This window comes from Centruroides vittatus, unplaced genomic scaffold (genome assembly GCF_030686945.1).
Source record: "Centruroides vittatus isolate TY-2023 unplaced genomic scaffold, ASM3068694v2 contig_3193, whole genome shotgun sequence".
NCBI lineage: Eukaryota > Metazoa > Arthropoda > Arachnida > Scorpiones > Buthidae > Centruroides > Centruroides vittatus.
The window spans coordinates 63,639-87,338 of record NW_027122052.1 but is presented as its reverse complement, the minus strand read 5'-3'; the positions used below and the strand labels follow the sequence as shown (position 1 = coordinate 87,338).

Genomic DNA, 23,700 nt, shown 5'->3' with positions numbered 1-23,700 from the left:
TTATCCAAAGATCCTTTGAAATGCATTCAATTTTGATAGATATTTCTTAGATCTAAATCCATAATTTTTAAGATCTTTTAGAAATTGGAATTAAGTTGGGCATAAAAATGTTTTATAAAAAATTGATTATGATAAATAAATAATGATAAAAATATCACTAGGATTCTGTTTCTGTAAAAATGTCTTATTTTCTTATGTTTTTTTAATTTCATTGTTTTCATGTTTTTATATATGCCATTTTCATAACAAAAATAAATTATTTTTATATTTTATTTAACTGAAACTTTGATAATACACATTATTCAATTAAATTAATTCATTCTAAATTTCAAATATAAAATTTTTGGTTTCTTAATTCTCTAATTATTACAATTGTCCAAAGTAATTCTGAAAAAAAAAAAATTATAAAATATCAAATACAATACAATTATTTTTAATATAACAAATAAAAATTAAGAATACTTTTAACTGTTCCAATTTTTCTATATAAATTCCTTCTTCTTGATCTTCTCCTTCATTCTCTAACCAATTTGTAGCTTCATCCAAAATACTTAAAATAGATTCCTTCTAAATAAAACAATTCTTTAAGACCAATTTAAAATTAATATAGATTTATGGTTTGTATTAGTCACAAACTGGTACTATTGTGTAAATACAAGATATTACATAGAACATTTATCAGCATACACAACATACTATGTAATGCAAAAAACCCTGTCAACCCAAACACTACTCCATGAGTCTGTGAAATCACAGTTACATTAAGAATAGAGATCCACAGCAGCCACTACATAGGATCCACAGTATGCAACCTCTCCACAAGAGTAAAAGAGCATGAGAATGATGTTAAAAAAGGAAAATGCAACATAGCTTTGGCAACACTGCTCTTGATATTGGAGAATACACTGTATTTTGACAAGATTAAGCTCCATTGCAAGGCCAGAAATCCAAGGGAGAAAGAATCATTGAGAAAATAACCTTCTACAAGCATGCCAAAAACCACTAATGCACCAATCATAAGGATGCCAATTTTCTTTCAATGACATGGAAGTATCTAGCATAATAGCATAGTAATAGCATAGCATTTCTCTAAATCAAAAGCTATGGTTTAGCCTACAAGCCTATATCTGTATTAGGTAACTATTGATATTTATTTACATGTTAATTATGTATTTTATGTAATCAGTTTATTTATTTTTGAAATTTTGTATTTATATTTAAAATGCAACAAACAGTTATCCTCATATCCGATATCCTCATATGACATAGTAGTTAAGTTTCAAAAAAGTGCTGTGTTATGCAAATCCATGCTGTATGAAACAAAGGAATAACACTTAAGGTTAGGTTCCAACAGTTGGCAAAGGTGTGCTATTCTTTCTCATAATTAAAAGAAATATGATTATTAAAGCAATCGATAATTAACTAACAATCACAATCAAAAGTACTGCACATTAATATTAATTTTTTCTTTACTGCCAGAAAGTCAGAATATTTTAATTTGCATCAATATTTTGTCATATTTAGTTATTTATTTAGGATAATTTTATATTTTATTTATAAGTTATGTTTAATAATTTTTTAAATATTTATTTACCTGAGGAGATATTTCATTAAATACATTCTCTTTCATTCTGTAAATATATTCCTCAAAATAATTTTTAGCTTCAGTGCGTTCTTTTTCCAATCTATCTCTGTTAATCATTGTTTCCTGACAAATAATATATATTATATAATATATTATAAAGTATTATTATTATTATTATTAAATAAAATACTGTAAACTTAATTTTAGTTAATATCAGTCAAAAATTATTTCTGAAAATTGCATACTTCCATTTGTTTATATTTTAATAAAGTTTCTTCAGAAAGACTCTTAGTTATTGATCTAGTTTTCAGTAAACATAAATTATTTTGAGTTTGATTGAATACATCTTTCCCACTTTCTTTACTTTCCTAAAGGAAACATAAAAAAATAATACATATAATAATATTTATGGCATCATCTCTACTACTATGAATTTATCAAAAATAAAATAATTTAAAAAGATATATTATAAAATTGTCATCTTATGCTTGTTCTCCAAACAATATAACTAAATAAATTTTAAATAAAGGAAAAAATATTAATATGTATAAACATTCATAAAACAATCCAAAAGCTTACTTATATACTTCTGATGTTTTTTATTAATATCAAATAAAGGTTGAATTTTACTTATGAAGCTTCCACTTCTGTAATCTCAACAACATGAGTTTTACAATAGTTATAACAGATAGTTATAACCATTTAAAACTATTACATCATGTATTCTGTATCTAGATTAGGTTACCAAAGTATTATACTCTGATAAGGAATTTTAAAATATTACTTTTTAAGCTCTCACTTTTAAAAAACTTTTAAAAAATGAGAGCTTAAAAAGTAATATTTTAAAATTCCTTATCAGAGTATAATGATTCTGTAAATATAATTTGTAAATAAAATCAAATTTATTACAAATCTGAATTAACTAAAAAATGTATAAAAACAAGTAAACACAATATGACTATCAATAATAAGCCATATTTTTTTGATGCAATTTATTATTATTATTTTTTAAACTCTTTCTATCCTGAGACCCTATTTCAATCATACCTATCATGGGTTCAGTCAGGCCTGTAATAGGAGTGTTTGGATATAAGAGACATGATCTGACACTGGTACAGAGTATTCAAAAAAATTCATAAATTTCTTGACCCAGGTTTCTAGGTGACATTCTCACTACTTTACCACCACAGCCATTTGACTATCAGTGTGATAAATTAAATGTATAACAATAATAGTTGTACATTTAATCTATTGTTGCTGTACAACAATAACATGTAATAGTTGCAAATAATTATGTATTTTCATTGACAATATATTAAAAATTATCTGTTAAGTTCGATATGGGAATTGAAACCTTAATAATTTTTTCTAAGACTATTAAATTAAAATTTAATAATCTTATTAACTTAAATTCAAATGAAAATTTTGTATATAAATATTATAATGGAAAGTTTAATACTTAAGATTATTGAAAGGATCATTCAATATCAAATTTAATGCATTTGACATAATTTTCAATTCTAATACATGCAATGCATACATATAAAAATTGAAACTTAATTTTTTTAAATTTCATTTATGCAGAAAAGATCAACTTTTTAAAAAATTACCTTTTGTTCTTGAATTGAATTTTCCTCTTCTTGCTGATTCACAAAGAAGAAAGTATTTTGTTCAATATCCTTACAGCAACATACAGAATTATTATTATTATTGTTAGTACTAAATTTTGTTAATTGCAATTTATTTTGTTCTTCTGGTGTTTTTTCCTCAATAAGATAAGCAGATTTTATGGAAAATAAACCACTCTCATTTATTTCAACATTTACATCAACTTTTGTATTATTTCCTTCAATTGGTATAACTTCTTCAATAAAAAATGTTCCTGTAAAATCAAATATATATATATATATGGTATAGTACAGTACATTTAGTGAAAAAACAATAATTGAATAATTAATAAAAGAATTAATAAAAATAACTGAAAAATTTTGGTTATTGAACTATTACTACTACAATTTTTACTTTTTTTAAAATATTTCAATAATAAAAATATCCAAATACTAACAGATAGGCCCAGAGTTGCTCGGGCAAAAGTAACAATAGCGAAGATTAAGATTATGACGTTATAGTCAACCTTTTCACAGAATGCAAGAATTGGGTTCCCCTGTTTCCAGACTAATTAGAGAATTTTTAGGTGGGTTTAAAAATATTTCGACTTCCCACAAAAATGTAAAAAACTGCACCTGCGTCTTGCACGTCGCTTTCTCTTAACACTTCCATTGTTGATGGAAGTGTTAAAACTTAATCCTGTCCCTCTCCCCCGTGGGGAGGAATTTCAAAAAATCCCTTCTTAGTGTGTGTTCTCGTGACGTACCCTAACTATGTACCAAATTTCAACTTTCAACTCCTAACCGTTTGGACACGTCTTGATAATGTCTATAGAAGTTTTAATCCTGTCCTCCCTCATGGAGAGGAATTTCGAAAAATCCCTTCTTAGTGCACAATCTCGTGACATACCCTAACAGTGTACCAAATTTCAACTTTCAACTCCTAACCGTTTGAGCTCTGTGCTGATTATTATTATTATTATTAACTCATCTTGATTATATATATAGATACTGTACCATTCTACTTTCCCAGCTGTTAAATAACATAACAAGGGAAAGTATTGGAATCATGTCAAATTTGACCCTCCAAGTTTTTTGCAAATCTCCATTTTTTTGAGATTTCCTGAACCCAAAAATGTGAAAAAATTGGATATGTATGCATATGTGTGTATGTGTTGGCATCTATTTCGTTTAATATCTCAGGATGGGGTAATGATTAAGAAATGACAATTAGCATGGTAGCTTGTATATAAGAGGCATTGATGATATTAAATTTTGATGGTTAAAGATCAAGAGGATGGGGAGGTCATGTGTCTTGAGAGGAATCAGATTTAATGACGATTTCACTCATTATTAACATTTACAATGTTTTAGAAAACTCATCTCTACCCTCAAAATTAAGTGCTTTGCCACTTTATAATAATTAATAATATAAAAATTTTTTGTGATAAAATCTCATAACAGATGGCATCACACATAATTTATTTATTAATACAGTAATATAATTAATAATATAAAAGTTATTTTTTAAATAAAATATCTTAACTGGGAAGGTTATGCAACTTGTTGCTGGATTTTTTGTTATGCTAATTCAAATACAGTAGAGAGTCGTTTATCCGAATCAATTGTGGACTGGGTTTGTTCGGATAACTGATTATGTGCGAAAAAATATATTAACCTGTCTGATGTTCAAATTTTTCTCCGTTGCGTGTCGCTTTGTGTTGAATTTTCATCGATTTTAAGCCTAACAAAAATTTATAATAATAATAATCGAGGCTATTGTATCATTAAAAATTATTTCTTTATTTTGTACAAACAAAATAAATACATTAAAAAATATAAAAACATAAAAATTATACTTTAGAAGTAAATCTAGTATCAAAAAAGTTTGATTCAGCATGAAACAGTCTGACTGGAAAGCGTTTGGATAACAGACGTTTTGGATAACCGGTGTTCAGATAAACGACTCTCTACTGTAATAACTTTTAAACAAATTGCAATAATAAAAAAAGAATGTACATTAATTGTTAAACTTTTAATGTCTGAGACAATTGTAGTTTCAAAGCATCAAACTACAATTGTCACAGATTTAGTATGCTTTTCTTCTAAGCATTAAAACCTAAAAAATTAAATAAAAATTAAAACAAAAAAAATAATTAGCAGTAATTAAATTACTAGATTTTCAAATAATTTATCAAGTATATTATTAATATAAAAAATTCAAAAATATTAATGCTGTTCATTATGCCATGTTTATAAAGCGTCATAAAAATGATAAAAATATTGATGAATAGTATGACTTTCTATCGTAAAAAATTAAAATCCAGAATAGCCATGAAATATATCAAAAATATTAAAGAAAAATATTTGTCATTTGTAAAATTTACAATGTTCAATATGCACTGTTAATTATAAATAAAATCAAAAATCAAAGATGACTTCTTATAAAAAATTTTTTTTAATGTATTATTATTCAGAAATACTTGAAACAAATATCTAATATTTTATAATAATTACATAATAAATAATTATAGTCCAAATACAAGGTACATTTTTAAAGTAATTCCAATCATCAAAATAGATATAAAAAATATGGTAACAAAATGTTTATTACAAAAGTTTGCTTAGAGCTTTAGACATTGAGCCTACTTTTCAACACAATCACCCCCAACATCAAGGCACCTTTGATATTGAAAAACAAGTTTCTTTAATTTCTCCTCATAGAAGTCTCCTGCCAATCTTCATACAATCATTCACATCTGTTACTTCATTTCAAAAATGTTTTCCAGCCAAAAACTTCCGAAGTAACAGATTTTCCCAATTTTTCTCCAACTTATTCCCCATAGATAAATGATTAAAAATTTGCCATTTGAATTGTTTTAACAAATCAGTTGTTTGATTGATACTATGAGGCTGTGCATTGTTTTGGAGTATACAATACCAGAATGATAGCTGTTGCAAAAATCAAGGCCTATTAGTTCCTAATGCTCTTTGCAGTTTCCTCAAGTTCTCACAATACTACATTTACTGTTGCTCCATGAGTCAGAAATTTGTCTGCCCCAAAAGACAGTGCATACCACTTCTGGTGGAAAGTGTGTGCTTCACTTCTTTCTCACTAGGGATGAACATTGATGCCAGTGAATCAATTGTTATTTACTCTCTGGACTCACATGAGCCACCCAGGTTTCATCACTTGCAACAATATGGCTAAGAAAGTCATCACATTTATTGTTAAAACAATCTTCCATGCACTTTTGTTTGTGTCCACTTGTCAGCATCTCAAACAATTTCTGATAATGCAATCATTCTGTGATGATTTTGTAGACCACTGCATGCAAAACTTGGGAGAATGTCGTACTCAACTCAGAAATGGTGAATCTTCTGTTTTTCTGCATTGTTTTATTCACCTGCTATATCAATCCATCTGTAAGAACTGTTGAATGACCTCTGTATTATTCATCATGCCTATTTGTCCTCCTAAAGTTGAACTGTCTATACCAGTGTCTTACCATTCCATCACCCATGAAATGTCACCATACATATCACAAATTTGTCAACAATCATCAGAAGCATTCAGAAACTTAATTACAGACTATCTTACAACCATAAACATTTTTAGTTTTCTTGCTCATCTTCAGATACAATTGTGAATGACTGAGATGAAATCAACTGTCATTTGTTTAGAGACAAATGATAGTTGATTTCAGGAACCTGATGACAAAAGCCAACATGTATCATCTGCACAGATAATATGTGCAGTCAGAACTTACTTTATAAACTTGCCTCATATTTGGGATTGATAAACTTATAAAACTTTGTATAAATGTATCAATTCTAAGAAAATACTTATTCTAAAAATTTAAAATTATGTTCACTCAATATTTTACATTAATGTTACTGAAAGGTAAAAACTGATCCAATGCAAAAGTTTGTCAGTAAACATGTGTTAAAATAAGTATTTGGTATAAAAACTTGGAATATTGACTGAATGTAGTGTACAATGTGCTATGTCCAAAATTTATGTATATGTATTATCAAATCTCAAACCATTTTGATATAATTGTTTATATTTTATGATAAATTCTTTAAGTAAAATTAAATAACATTTTAATATAATTTCAAATCTTTTGTAACAACATACAAATTTAATTTTAATATATAATTTTATTCATTTTAAAGAAAATAAGTATTAATATTCTTTTGAAAATTTAATTATTATAAACATACCAATTTCAATATTTTCATTAGTATATGCTTTTAAAATAAAAGGTTCACTTGACATAACAGTGACTATTGAAGAAGAAGGAAGTTTCTGATTCTGTTTAAAAATTTGAAAATCTCCTAAACTGTAAAAAATAAAAATTGAATATTTACTTTTTTAACATTACAATGTTTTCAACATAGTAATTTAAATGAGTTTATATTATGATTAAGCTGTAATTTTAAAAAACTGCAGACCTATAAATTCCCACTGTTGTCCATTCATCCATATTTCCATAATCTCAAGAACAGAGTTAGATAGATGATAAATGAGAACAGATATGAAAACCTTAGGAGCAGGAGGTCCCGATTAACTATATACAAACTTTCAATGCAAACCAGAAGTCATGTCATTTCGATTCAAAAATTTTGCCCTGAAAGGTGTTAGATAGATGACTGGCATGACTCTATTGTTAAAGGAAAAGTATGATGTACAGGGGCAAGCCAATACGGTACTAATTTGAGATGGAGAACACATATTTAAAAGAAATAAATTAAAAATTGTAGCCCAGCATTGTAACAATGTCACAATAAATAATTTCTCATTTTATTTTAAATTTCTATATTTAAATTCTACTAAACAAAAAACAAAATACTTAAATTTAATAAATGTTCATATAACTTATTTTAAAAAACAAGAAAATAATTAGTCAGAAAAAATTAATTAATTTCAAAAGTCATTACAATAAAAGCTGGCACTGTATTTATCAAAATAATTAGAGAAAACTATTGAAATAAGCAATCTGTAATACAAACTATTCTAAGAAAGATTTTCAATAAGTTTCTTAATCATAATATCACTGACTTAACCAATATCTAGTGTGAAATTAGATAGTTTATAATACTACCTTTTATTTTATGATTGCAAATTTCAAAGATAAAATGTACTATTAGAGTCCACCAAACTTTACTTCCAGATTTAATAATATGGGTTTAAAGTTAGATAATCAGAATTGTTTAATTTATAATAAACATAAATTAAACAATTCTGAATTTAGAAAGAAATAAATAAAAATAAAACATTTAATATCTAAAAGTCTATGGATGAAATTGTGCTTTACCTTTCTAAATTTTTTGATTTCCAAGATAACGTTATTGAGAATGGGCAATTTTCAATAACATCAAATTTTTGAGTTTTTATCAAAGGAGAAATAATTGCACACTGAATAAATAAATAAAAAAACATGTAATATAAATTTTTATTAACATTCAATAAAACAAATATTATAAACTTTAATTTATTATAATTTATAATTACCTTCAGTGCACATCCTTTTGCAACAGTTTCATCCTGATTTAGTGTTGTTGTAGGTTCTTTATTAAAAATATTATGAATAATTGTTCTAATTGCAGGAGTGCGTGTACTGCCTCCAACAATGTAAATGCTATCTATGTCTTGTGCAGTAATTTCTGTAAAATATAATTATAAATCATATTATAAACTTTCATATTTATTTTATTTTATTTACATGTACAAAATTTATTACTTTAATATAGATAACTTGCAAAAATTATTACTACTAATATTTGATAACTTGAAATGGAAAATTTTAATGAATTGTTTAATTAAACTTTAAATTTAAAAACTTTTCAAAACAATTGCAATTATAAATATAAAATTCAGAAAGCATTTTTTGTATTTATAACAAATGTTTTTTCCAGTTTTTACTCTTTATTTTCACTGAGTTTGTGTTCTTCATCTTTGGGTAATAAATAATATTTCAAGTTTAAATACAAAATAATTATAATTTCTATGATATTTTGTTATCCTTGCTATATTTTCTTCTTATCAATAATGTGTTTATTAAAAATTAATAATCATGCAATAAAGTAGAAATTTTCCATGCTTTAACTAATGTTTAGCAGATGGTATATTAAAACTAAAAATATGGAAACACTGAAATGAATTTTGTTTTGAATAAATAACTTCCTTTGATTTAATTTAAATCAGAAAAATTTATTTAAAAAATTAAATCAATTATATCATTTGATTCTTATTTCTTATATATTTATTTCAAATTAAATTGAAATAAATTCCAATTTATTCTGAAATAAATATAGACAATAGATAAAAGATAAACATCAAAACTTCAAAAAAAAAAAAAAACAAATGAATTTCATTGAAATGAATTTAATCCAATTTTTGTTATTTGATGTTGCTCAATGAACAAAAAATCCAATAAATTATTTAATATTCAACTGATTATCATTATTTTTTACTCAAATAATAATAATAATAATTCAAATCTACAGTTAAAATCATGACACAAATTTTAACTCTATCATAATTTAAAATGGGAAAATTAAGTATACTTAACACAAAGATAAAATTATTCTATTAAATTATTACCTATATAAATTAGTAAGAAAGTAATAGAATAATTATGCATTTATATTATAATAAATTCTTCAAAATATACTAAAACTTTTTCTGAGATTGTATATTAAAAAGTAAGATGTATAAATGAATCATGTTTTTTATTGTATAAATGATAAAACTTTTTATTCCTAAATTTTATTACAAATTTTACTTGTTTTACAATACCAGTAAAATAAAATAAAAACTTAATTAATTATTTTTTTAAATTAAAAAGTTTTATTATTGTCATCAAAAATTATTAACTTACTTCTTTCTGTAAGTGCTCTTAATATTGTTTCTTCAATCATGGATAATAAATGACTACATTCATTTTCAAAGATTTCTCTACAAGAATTAAGTTACATAATATATGTTAAAATATTTTACATAATTCAGTTAATAAATATTTTATTTAAAGTATGATTGTGAGGCTTGTTGAATTCGTAATGGGTATGGTTAAAAAACCCTCTTAGTGCCTATAAGATGAACAGAGTAAAAAAAAATATCTGTATAAATCTGAAACTTATAAATACCTATTGCAAGTTTCATTAAGGTCTAATTCATCAATTAAGCATTCAATATTTATAGGTAATGTGAGGGAATTGGAAGACATTTGTTTCTTTAATTTTTCGCATTCTTGACGAAGTCTAACTGTAGCTTTTCTATCATTTAAAACCTGTACTTTGTGTTTTTCATAAAATCTTTTTGAAAAGTAATGCAACAGAATTTCGTCAAAATTTCTTCCACCCAAATTTTTTTTCCAAGTTGTCCCTAATACCTAAAAAAAGTATAATGAAATAGCTATTTTAAATTAAATTAAACAAAGTTTAATTATATTTTAGTAAGTTATAATTTAAATAAATAAATATTTTTATAGTATATATATATATAAAATGTTTATTTAAATTATATATTAAAATATATAATAAAATTATGATTTTTTAATATACTATATAAAACCACACAGATACTTTTACATACTACTAACAGCATAGATTTTTTAAAAATAGATATTAGATAAATGGAAGATAATAAACGTTTTTGGCCACTTCAATACATAAACAATGTATAAAACAATTTACTAAGCTTCCTGTAAGTACTAATTACTGTAATCTAAAACAAGGCTTGCCTTGTCAAACACTTAAAGTTGACAAGGCAAGTATTATGTCGGACTAAGTTCTTATAGGAAACTCAGTAAGTATCATGATGTGGTTCCCAGATTCACTATACAAAATAATTTAATATCAATCAAAATTTTACATAAATTTCTTATAATAAGACAAAATTGTTGTAAAAATATCACTATATGAATTTTTATCTGTACAAAACAATCATATATCATCATCGAATAATTTATATCATTTTGTAATAAAAATTTTTTAACTTTTAAAATAATAATAGAAATTATTATTAAACATAAACAAGTAAAATGGCGAAGCCATTCTTGGGATGAGACTATGTCTTGGAGAGCGCAAGCAATGCATGTGCAAATCTTGCACTTGCGCCTGTTTGTAGAAACAGTCTCAGCATTTCATATTTTATTTTGAGCTGGTTCTTGGTCCCCTGACTACCTACAAGTCTGGTTTATTTTGTGTGTGCATGATTTGGGCACCAAATATTCTGTGCCAAATTGAACTCCTGACATGTACTGTACTCCATCATACCTCTAAGGCAGTGGTTCTTAACCTAGGTTCGACCGAACCCCTGGGGTTCGGCGAGTCAGTCTCAGGGGTTCGGCGGAAGTCAACCACCTGACGTCATCGTGACGTAGAAACCGTATTGGTTTCGAAAACTAATGCTACATAACATGTGTTCTATTGGGAAATATGCCTATATTTCCCAATAGAACACCTATTATACCTATGTTTTGAATTTGAAAAATTATATTTTATTTTTCCAATTAAAAGGGGTTCGGTGAATGCTTATATGAAACTGATGGGGTTCGGTACCTCCAGCGAGGTTAAGAACCACTGCTCTAAGGTATGCATCCGTTGACAGCAGCGCGATTTTAGAAACGAGACATAGTCTTGTCAAATACAGAAAAATGAAATGACAATGTTTAATTATATTTAAATATATTTAGCATTTAATTAAATGCTTAATTAATATTATTTTATTATTTTCTCCAAATTATGAAATAACTATTACACTGCATGAATATACTTATTTTCTTGAAGTTAACTGATGATAATGAAGATAACATTATATACAAACTAAACTTATATTATAGTTTATAGAAAAACTATAATAATAGTAGACATTGAATAAAATTTTGTATTTCTTGTAATTTGTTTTTTTCTGTAATTCTAAAAAAAAACTGTATTAAATTTTTTAAAAATCATGTAATATGGAATAAAGAATTATATTTAAGTATACATTACAAAAACAATTGAATAATTATATCAAAATCAAAGTTTATGAATAACTTTAAAAAATAAAATCATTTCACAAACAAAAAATAAATGTAAAAATTATTGAAAACTATTACTTACTTCAACTACATCTTTAGAAATATTACATATTGATACTTGTAAAGATGAATGGCCCATATCAATAAACATTATTTTATTTGATTCAACAAACTGTTTATTATAAAATCCACAAAATAAAGCAACTAAAAAAATTATAAAAGTCAATATTTATTTTTTAGACAAAATATATATTCATAATTAACTACTAAATGACAAAATAAAGTATTAAATATAATTTCAAATCATTTTATAAGTGCTATTTACATGTAGAAAATTAAATTATTATTTTTATAAATAAACAAATTTATTATGCATGATGTTAATGTTTGGTGTGCTATATGTGAGTGGTAGAGGTCAAAGAGATAGACATTTTTTATGAAGAAACCTAGGATTAAAACAAAAGTTTTCCTATAGAAAATTTGGATATGCCTGTGTGTAGGCAACTGTGTTCATGCCTGTACATTTACTTTCCCATTCTTATTGTGTATGCACTTTGGGATAATGAGTAATAGGTGCTTTACACAGAGTTCAGTAAATGAAACTTTATTAAATTTTTCTACATATTTACAATAATGTTTAAAATGACAACTGCCAACTTCATTATACAGAGAACAGTGATAAACTGTTTTGTCATATGCATTCAAAGAGTATTTGTCTTCCGAAAAGCTGAAATGATAGAAATGAACAGTTCTTCCTTTGCTTCCCCTGGCATTTCATACACCGTACTCTGCATATATTCAGAAGAAAAAGTCAGGTGATCACACATCTAAATTTCCTGCAGGCCATAGTTCTACCAATTTTTGCCAAAGTTTTGACCCACAAAATGACAATATCAGAGTTGTTGCTACAGCCACAATTTTCAGATTACCATATTTACTCACATATACTTGATCTCGTATATAGGAAGAGGTGTGACTTTAAAGATCAAAATAAAGAAAATTAGATTTATTAATACAATTCTAATTTTATTTTGTTTAATCACAAATAAAATATCAAATGCACATAAATGCACGCATTGTCTGCAAAAATTACTGGCATTTTAAACCAAGGAAAAATCTTGCAAAATCAACAACATAATTTGTTCATGTAAAGCTGGACAATCAGAAATCTTTCTTTTGCCAATTCTTAAGTCAAATCCGCTCTCCGTCGATTACACTTATGAGTTTCTCCAAATTCTGATTTCCAAATAATCATCTGTTTTCATGTGGAAATGGATTAAAACTTATATCAGGTTCTTGTGTGATTTTGGAATTTCAGTTTGGAATTGAATTCAAAAACTTTGCTTTTCCTATTGCTATTCATCTTTACTCCTGACAATACACAAGAATTGAAACTACCCAAATAAAATACTTATTTTTAACACCAGAAAGTGAGCATCTGGTGACAAATGTGAATACATGGTTCACAAAAATTATTGCAAAAATACAGAAAATCCTTCTGCGCATACAGGATGACCTATGTTTTTGAAGCAGTAAAAATTGAATAAAAACCTAGTTTTATATGCAAGTAAATATAGTATTTTATTAACAACTGTATTTAAATATCAATTATGCTATTTCATTTTACACAAACTGCTTCTTTTATCTGTTTATATTAAAATACTTTTAGTTTTGATTACATTATTATTATTTTATGAATGAAATAAAATAATAACAACTCTCTTTTATGACAGAAAATGCCATGTGCTGGAAAATTTGGAATTTATAATTGATGTAAGTTATATCTTACATATTTTCTTAGTTTTTTTCTTAATGAATTAAATTTTATACTATGATAAATTATATTAATGTAGAATTAATCTTTACTAATATTAAATAGATGTGGCCGTCAGCCATATTGTTTTCTTGTATATTTTTGTTTAATTCATAAGTTGTAAATACATATATATATATATATATATTTTCTATCTTCCTTCTTCCTTCATTCCATTCTCTTATTTCCGTTCCTTTCTCCTTTGTCTAAACAACCTGACTGTTATTGCTGGAGGGCAGGATTACCCCTCCTAAGTAAGAACAAAAGAAGGCGAGGACGCCCTGAAGGCTAAGTGGTGAACAAGGGACACTTTTCTACTGGACATCGAGAAGGACGGAAGTGTGAGCCAGCGATTGACCAGGAACGGGAAAAGTCGAAAGAAGGCTACAGGACCATCGAGGCCAAGGGAAAATAGACACAAAACCAAGGGAATCGAAAGACGTCGAGGGCAGACAGCTGAACAAGGAAAAAGAGAGAAAAACGACTGCCATTGCGAAAATACACTCCAGCGAAAACACCGATCATCGTAGACCCGGGTACCTTCCATCTAATTCTATCTACTTTCGTTCTTTCCTAAATCTATCTGTTTCCCCTTTCCTTTTTAGTTTTAAGGTAGATATAAGTTTAGTTTTAAGTCGGGTGTAAAAAGTTTGTGTTACTAGCGCGGGTGTGATTCTTTGTACGTGGCGACCCCTTCCTCAGTGAAGTTATTCCAGTTGGGATCATTTGTAAATTAGAAAAGGAAAGAACCGTGTTCCGGAAGGGAAATAAAAAGACTTTTAATTGTGTATCAGTCTCTGTGTTCATACTTGTAACGTGCATTCACGGGTTTACAAGCCCTTCTCAATGAACAACCACATAGAAGTAGCTTTTTAAATTTAAGTTAATTCCATTTAATTTGAAATTAAAACTGATCTTATTTTATAACGTTGTGAAAAATAATTCTACAAGTAATACTAATCATTACTGATATACTTATGTATTTTATTTTTGTATATTTTATCAGTCAATTAATCTATTCAAGTTTGGTTTTAATATTATTATAGAATTATGTTATGACATTAATGTGAAACTTGAATAAGAACTAAACTCTAAACTACATAAAATTATTCAAATATAATCTAAATCACAATACCTGCTGTTGTTTCATGCAGAAGATGTAAAACATTAAGACCAGCAATTGTTGCAGAATCAATTAAAGCTCTTCTTTCATTATCATTAAAAAATGCTGGAATCTGATTTTAAAAAATTGCTTTTATGCAAATATTAATTTAAAAATGTAATAAATTTTGACAGAAATTAGTTACTTTATTTTATAAACATATTAAATGAATATCTGCACATTTTAAAAATTTAAAGTAAACTATAAATTTTACAGAGTTAAATTGCAGATATTAAATAATAAATTAAAATTATTATTGTATTTTAAAGCATAAACAATATCAATTTTATCATTACTTTACTGCAAATAATTCATTTTATTTAAATAATATTTTGTAAATATAAAGATACTTCACTTACAGATAAAACACAGTCTTTAACTTTGATGCTAAGATTGTACTCAACAATTTCTTTAAGTTTAGTAAACATCATAGCAGTCACTTGCTGAACATTAAATATTGTATTATCATGTAAATAGTTTACCTAAATTAAAAAGAAACAATTTATGTTTTACATTAAAAATATTTTTTTGCTTATAGATAACAATAATGTTTTTAAGTAGCATTTTAAGTATAAATTTGATATAGGGGAAAGCAGGATAAAGTGGCCAATCTAAGTTAAAATGATTTTTTACTCATATTTTCTAATTCAGAAAAACGATTAAAATAGTTCTTTATAAACTACATGTAGTGTAAAAGCAGAAAAAATTTTATTTTTATATTAACACAACATGGAATTTTTTTTAATTTTTACAAATTTTTATACAAAAATGGCCACTTTACCCAACCTAGTTGGATAAAGTGGCCAGTGACAGCTGTAGCATATGGAATTCTATTATTTCGTACAGCATTAATGGCCTGGCATACATAGCATGAGAATCCCAGCCTTGCTGGTTTGTTTTTCGTCTGTAATTGGATGGCATTGCATCACCTATCTGTAAAATGTAATTACTAAAGGTTACCTACTGAAAATTAATCTTAAATTCTTAGGTTTTAGATTAAATTAGATTTAATCTTTATTATATTTTAAATTACTATATGGCATTGATTTATTACAGTTTTATTGATAAAATAATGTAATATAGTTTTTCTGGCAAAGTGGCCACCTTCCTGGCCACTTTGCCTTCTTGAATGCCATTACACAAAATTGTCTAGATAAAAATTGACCAAGCTACTTCTTTCTATTCCACAAGGTTTTAAAGCCAAAAGCATACTTTTTCAATGAGTTTAAAGTAATTAATTATAAACTTATTACTATCTCAGATAAAATAAAGAGTATCATCGCTATTTACCTTACATCAGACAAGATGAAAACCACGAAAACCTTACTAACACAAAAAAGAATTATGTCAATCAGCTCAGATGCTCTTATAATACTTCCAGCTTTTTGCAGAAGGAGTTCAAATGCTTGTCACTAGACAGCAACATTATCTCAGAAAAACAGCGGATGGCAACTTTACCCGCACTGGTCAGTTTATCCTATTCTCCCCTACTAATATATTAAATACAAAAGTACAACTGGCTTTACTTTTGTAAATAAATAAAGAAAGAAAAAGTCAAATAAGTAAGGTAAAACATTTGAATGTGAAAAATTCATTAATACACAATATCTAAAACTATGAGTTTACTTTTCATCCATAGCATTAGTGGTTGTAAAGTAGTTTCAACATGAATGTAGGTTTGCACATTCTAATTCAGACTCCTCCTAATATCTATTCTAGTTAGGTTACTAATTAATATAAATATATATATATTTTATAAAATAAAAAAATCAGTAAAATATATTTATTGCAACATAATATTTACTTTTATTCCAATACTCCCATCTGGTAAATGGATAAGATCATAGGTCAAAAACTGGATTTCATCTTTCATTTCTTCATAACGTCCTCCAATTAAATTCTTCAGATTATGTATAGTATTTCCATAATGAGGAACATGATTAAGTTTGGCAGAAACTCCAATATCTCTATTTCTTGGTCCAAAGTAAATGTAGTTTCTTAAAATATAATACAATAAATAAGTATTTGAATTAGTAACTTATTCATGCAATGCAATCAATAGAAAACTCCAAGATTTGTATAATTTTTTATTTTTTTTATTATATTTACAAATGAAGGATATGAGGAAAATATTTAATAGCCAATATTTTTTTGAAAATACTGTTAAAGAGGCAATAAGCTTTAAAATTTAGTTGTAAGCTTCTTGCCTCTAATAAAGTAAATAAAATAATTATCTCAAATAACCAATTGGTGGTGATATATGAGGCTTATCAAACTGTAATGAAGTCAAGGAAATTGAGATTACATTAAAAAAAAAAGACAAATATTATTTGTGAAAATGTATCCCACAAATAAAAGTAATTGTTTCTTAATCTTTTTAGTGATCACCACCCTCTTGAATCTTAAAATATAGTTTTACACCCTCTTGAAAAAGGCGGCAAAGATGGAGAGGGTAGTAGTGAGGATCCCAGAAATTCTCATAGTTTTTCTGGGGCTAAACTAGAAATTCTCATAGTATTTCAGTTTATTGTAGGGTCTGAGAATACAGTGGAGTCAAATTTATATGGCATAAGACAGCTTGAAATTTTATATTATACATTTAAAAGTTAAAAACCTATCATTATTACTCACACTCCTTCACATCTCAGGTTAAGAAACATAGATTTAAGACAATATTGCGCTTAAAAATGCCAGTGCAAAAGCATAGTCAGCAGGCAATGAATTTCCTTACAAATGGAAAGCTTAATGTGTTCTAAATTTATACAGTGTATAAAAGAGATACTTGTCATTTTTCATTAGACAGACAGTAAAATGTCTCCAATCCAGCCTATAAAAATGTTAATATTGACAAATACAGTGCAGATTGACATAACTACACTAACAGAATTTTTTTATCGTGTAATATGATAATAAGAGCCAATAAAATAAGGGACTGAAGAGGGGCAGAGCGTAAGTCCAAAATGCATACCCTGAATTAAACAATGTGTATAGGTTGGAGTGTGACTTTTGAAAGAGAGAGACCAACAGAAAAAAAATTTATCTCCAGTGCTAATTCAATAGAAATGAGCAATTATTTATTGTGACATTGTCACAATGCCAGACTGCAAGTTTTAATCATATTTTTAATTTATTTAAATTAAAATACTGGTATATTATCTCCAGCTCAAATTAGTAGTGTCTTGCCCCTGTACATCATACTTTTCCTTTAACAGTAGAGTCATGCCAGTCATCTATCTAACATTTTCCAGGGGGAAATGTTTTAGTTGAGATAACATGATTTCCAGTTTGCATGAAAAGTTTATATATATTTAATCGGGGCCTCCTTTCCTAAGCTTTTCATATCTGGTCTTGGATTTCGTCTATCTAACTCCATTCTCGAGATTAAGGAAAGACAGACGGATGGACGGACGACAGTGGGAATTTATAGGTCTACAATTTTTTCAAATTGCAATCCAATTAATATATATTTTGGATAAATTACTACTTATTGAAACTGTAGGCAACGAAAAAGTCAACATGCTTGCTAAAGTTTAACCCGATGCGATAACGAAATAAAACTTCGCACATTTCGATCAGAAGTGCTGAATATATTTTTCGAAATTGTTTCTATCGTTTAAAATTCGCTTATAATTTCTTGTCAATTTATGAAATTACACGTCGAAATAATTATAATACAGAAATTCAAACTTTAAAAAATTGAAAATGTATATTATTTTATATTCTGCGATTAAAAACAAAAAAGAGTATTTTAAATTTTTGTCTAAAAATATTCCATATTAACGAATCGTGAAAATTAGCATTTTCAATAATTATTAAACTGAAAAAAAATTTGTAGCCCTAAAACGAAAAGGCGATTATTATCAAGCTATTTGAGTAAATAAAGAAGTGCTGATATATCCGATTTGGGGTAAACATGCATTTTGTTCATCATCAAGTTGGAATCCAGCCTTTTGTCTGTATTTTTATTTTCAGATGTTCGTGTGTTTAGTCGTCTCGGATTACGACCGATGGTCAAGAAGGTAAAGACACAAGCTCTAGGAGTTCGAATCGGCTCAGAAATTTTCATGGATAGTTTGATTCGGGAACATCGTATTGTCTCTCACTTCCGGTTGTAGACCTGGCCACATTCGTTATGATCAAGGAAAAAGTTCCGGTTAGTAATAACCAACAGGAAGGAAAGAATAATTTCCGATCGAAGTTGGAATTGTAGAAAGATAAGCATAAGTTAATATTAAAGTTAATTTTACTTCCTATTAAATCAAGGTAGCAGCCTACCGCTCTGGGGGACCCGGGTTCGAATCCGAATGGGTCAATAAATCCCCAAAAAATTCCTAAGACGGGAAATTTCGGAGGTCAAAGCGGATCAAGAACATGTGTCGATGCGGTAGACCCGACAGAAAGGAAAACACTTGTTCTAAAACAAACGCGACACGATGATGAATGACGAAGGGGATGTCTATTGGGTGAGAGGATGCTTTGTCATGGTGCTGGTATACAAGAGTTGAGATGTAAACAATCGAGAAAAACGGGAGACTAATGACCAAAAGGACACCTGTTAGGTCATGTGAGCCCTAAACCATCTGGGGAGAGTAAACGGACGTAAAACAGCTGGCAAATCGTCAAGACAAATGTCCAAGAAAGACTATAACGGTGTAAATTAAGAGTGCAGGTGTCAAGACACCGTCAGCACTTCCCGGGCATTTCACGACACGAATTGGTTCTAGTTTCGCTTAGAAACAGGAGAATGACCAATCGGAAAAAAGTGAAAGGAACACAGGACCAATCAAGAGGGGGAAATTCGAGAGAAAATCGTATAAAATCCCCGAATCAAGGCCGGAGAAAGAAGACGACAGTTTTCCACCTGTCTAGAAGTGTTCGTCAGCACGTCAACCAGCCGCCCACTCCGTGCGCCAATGTCCCTCTACCGACTCTATGGACTCTTCTTCCCCAACGCCCCAGGGCACACAACTTCTGGCACCATTCCGTACCCGATCACCGTCATCCGGAGCTTCGTACCTCAGACGATCTAGATCGCATCTTGTGTTACTATTATGTAAGTTACTTTTGATGTTAAAATAAACGATTTTGTATGATAGTTGTCATCTTTGTCTCCGCCGCCACTACTCACATACGATCAGTCCCTAGGTTTTCCTGACGCGCAATCAACTTATTGCCCCCAAAAGTCGGCAACTTACAGAGTGGCAAGCTGTAGTTACCTTGACCGCTAGGCCATCCAGCCGTCTCCCCAAAGTCATCTTTGCTCTACGTGCTGGCACATTGTTGTGGCAGTATCGGAACTATCCCAACTTTTGGACAAAGTTCTTTGATTTTGGTGTCCAAACGATTAGTTATTCACAGTAGAGGGAGGTCTTTCGTGACAGTGTCAGATCATGATGGAGCTGTTTCCAATCTACACCATTGGAAACAGCTCCATCATGACGACACCAAACAAATGCAGATTGCCTTCTGCTCTGTCATTTGCAACAGATGGTTGACCTTTATTCATCCACGAACGCTTTAATAAACGCTCTGCAGATGAGATCGGGAGCCTTCGTTGCGTTGTGACCATTTCTGAATAAAGTAACAACACGCCAATGTGTCCTTTCGAAAGTTTCATATATTGCTGGTGCATCTATTTACAATGAAATATATGATGAAACATCCTTTGGTTACTCATCGAACGTTCTGGAACATTTTTCCAGTCGTTCCTAGAAAAAATCGAAATATCTAAATTTCACCTTTATAACCTTTTATAACCTGATATTTTTTTCGTAAGATTTATAATAATGTTATAACTAATTTATTACATATCAACCATTATAACATTACAAGAAATCCTTGAAACCTATTCTAAAAGAAATTAAAACCTATTCTTCAGAAAACTCTTCATTTTCAAACCAAATTCACTAGTCATCCACTATCGAACATTCATTTTTTAAACAACAAAATCGTTACTCACGGTGTTGATCTCAGGCCGTATTCGTTCATTAAAACTTCAATGGCACCTTCTTTAATAACTGCGATATAACAATTTTCCGAGCCGAAATCAATTCCTATAGCGGACATATCCGAAGCATTCAAATCTGTTCTTCAACACTCCAAACTTAAATCTTCAAATTCTTCAAAAAAAGAACAAATCTAGAACCGTAGTATTTCCCAGAATAAGAACGAAGTCGATATGCTGGATCTCGAATGTGTATCACTCCTTTGCAGTAGCTAACAATAAAAGTTGAATGAATAGAAAATAAACACTTCAAAAACTATTTTCCTACGTTTAGACTATTAAACATCGGCTCCATTCGAGAAACACTATATAGAGAGTATGACGACTATTATAGTCTCATTTTTACTCAAAACAAGAATGAAAATTGTTTTCATTCATTTCATATTTTGTTTTTGCGAGAGGAAACGGAAACAGGTTTACAAGAGATAAATTTATAATACTATTATTTTTAAAGCGTTTTAAAAAAACAATTTCGGTATAATTTTGTTAAAAATAAATAGGCATGTATGTATGTGTACTGTATATACATGAAAAGTATTTTTTTTTAAATGTAGAAAATTAAATATATTCATAATGGGGTGTTTGGATATAAAATCCATTAATAATAGAATTTAGAAAAGATTATTATATATTCTTTCTTAAATCAATATATAAATTGCAAATAATTAAATAATAATAGTAAGTAATTTGGCACTAGAGGCAGGCGTTAGGCGTTATCTAGTCTTATTTGTATATTTAAAATATGCACAAGCCTCGATTAATTAATTAAAGTAAAAATAAGTCGTTAGGCTTCGTATAAATTTCAATTTGTTTTCCAGAGAATTCAAAATTTAATATAAACTTAATAAAAATTACAAAATATGTTTATTTTCACTAGGTGAAAATAAAGATATTTTGTTTTGATTTTGACTAAGACGATCTCTTTGCTAATCAGAAACTTCACCAGTATAATAAGTCCTATTAATAAACAAGGTCCAGGTAGACAATACACAAAAATGTAAAACAGCAAGGACACAGAGGTAAAAAGAACCAAACAATAGTGTCTAATCCAGGAGTAAAGCACATATCGTTAATTTGTATCGACTTTCGCCAAATTCTAACGAACTGGAGGATTGATCAACACTGGCACAATTTTAAATTTTGTCTCCAATTTCTCCTCAAACTCCTTTTGTTTTTTTTTTTTTTGTCGTCTTTGCGTGACGAGGGTCTGCAAAATAAAATCGAACATTTTATAAAGCTAAAATTGAACGAAAACAATGTGCAATCTCTGAGAGTTGCACTTACTCGAAAAAACGACTCTTCAAACGTCCGAAGACGTTACTTCAATCGTCCATATCCCGATTTCTGGAAGCCGCCAAGACAGCGTTAAGAGCATTTCTTTTGTGGATGTGTTCCTCCGTGAACTGATCCGAGTGGAGTGTAGTGCGGTCGAACTCGCGTCCTCTGTCCAAATTTTGGCCTCTCTCCTCGTAGCTCATGTAAGCCAATCTCGGTTTGATCCCAATGCAGCTTCGGCTTCACCCATTCAATATGTTGATGTTGCGAGGCCAAGTCCATTAACATCTGAACTTTCCAAAATTTCATCCGTCCTTTTTTCGGTTTATACAAGATTTATATTTTCTAACTCGTCATCCAAAACGTTTTCAAAATGGTTTCAGGAAGACAAAAGTTGTGAATTACGCACTTGAAAAAAAACATCTAAATTACAAAAGTTTCTATAGTTATTCGTTTTTTTAATGCTGCACAAGAATTTGTCAGTGAAGTCACTTTTAGATTTAAAAATTATTGTAAAATACGTAAATGCTAAAGTTAACTGGTTTTCGTTCATTTAAAATCTTAGTATTTCACACATCTAATGTAAATGTGTTAAGTTCGAAAACTTAAAAGCAACTTAAAGATACTTTCGAGAAAAAGATATCTTGTGCAAAATTGACTCATCTATCCAAAAGATGGCTAATCAATGTGCATCGGGTTTTTGAAATTAAACTCATTAGCACGTGATTGTGATTTTGAAATGTTTTCGATTAGGAATGACGAACCTTTTTAAACCCGTATGCCATCTAGTAAGAATACTTAACTTTAAAGATGTTTATACGTGCCAACATTTTTAGACTTCGATAACAATATTTAAAGAAATTAAACCAATATGCTTTAATTAGAATAAATGTAAAAAACGGCAGGGTGAAATAAAGGACAATCAGTTGATAACCAAAAGGTTGATTGAAAAGGGCAGATGATAAATCGAAATTATGTTACTTGCCAGATGATTTCTTCTTACGTGCCATAAGTTCACCATCCATTTTAGATATTCAATCATTTATTCCTTATAATCCTTAATCATGAACCGATACAATTTTGTAAATTAAAGATATCATCATTATAATAAATCATCATAGAATATGAACTTTAGACTTCATCTCACTAGTAACTATGGGAAAAAATTAATCACTTAAGATTATTGCTGTCTTATCAATGAGATTTTCTTAAATTTCACTTATAT

At 28.3% G+C, this 23,700-nt stretch overlaps 1 protein-coding gene across 2 annotated transcripts; it reads right to left on the bottom strand.

Moving 5' to 3' along the window:
* Positions 1–263: 263 nt before the first annotated feature.
* On the bottom strand, positions 264–21,452 carry LOC136973534 (heat shock 70 kDa protein 4L-like). Of its 2 annotated transcripts, none has more exons than XM_067268261.1 (15): positions 21,156–21,452; positions 17,001–17,193; positions 15,556–15,678; positions 15,170–15,269; positions 12,304–12,425; positions 10,345–10,589; positions 10,080–10,156; positions 8,711–8,862; positions 8,514–8,614; positions 7,420–7,538; positions 3,196–3,467; positions 1,831–1,953; positions 1,595–1,708; positions 463–564; positions 264–387 (listed from the first exon to the last, which is right to left on the bottom strand). In XM_067268261.1, the coding sequence occupies exons 1-15, from the start codon at positions 21,260–21,262 to the stop codon at positions 367–369; spliced, it is 1,971 nt and encodes a 656-aa protein (XP_067124362.1). In that variant the 5' UTR covers positions 21,263–21,452; the 3' UTR covers positions 264–366. The 2 variants fall into 2 exon arrangements, with proteins under 2 accessions (XP_067124362.1, XP_067124361.1); XM_067268260.1 differs by having other exon boundaries at positions 463–567; positions 21,156–21,450.
* Positions 21,453–23,700: the final 2,248 nt, after the last annotated feature.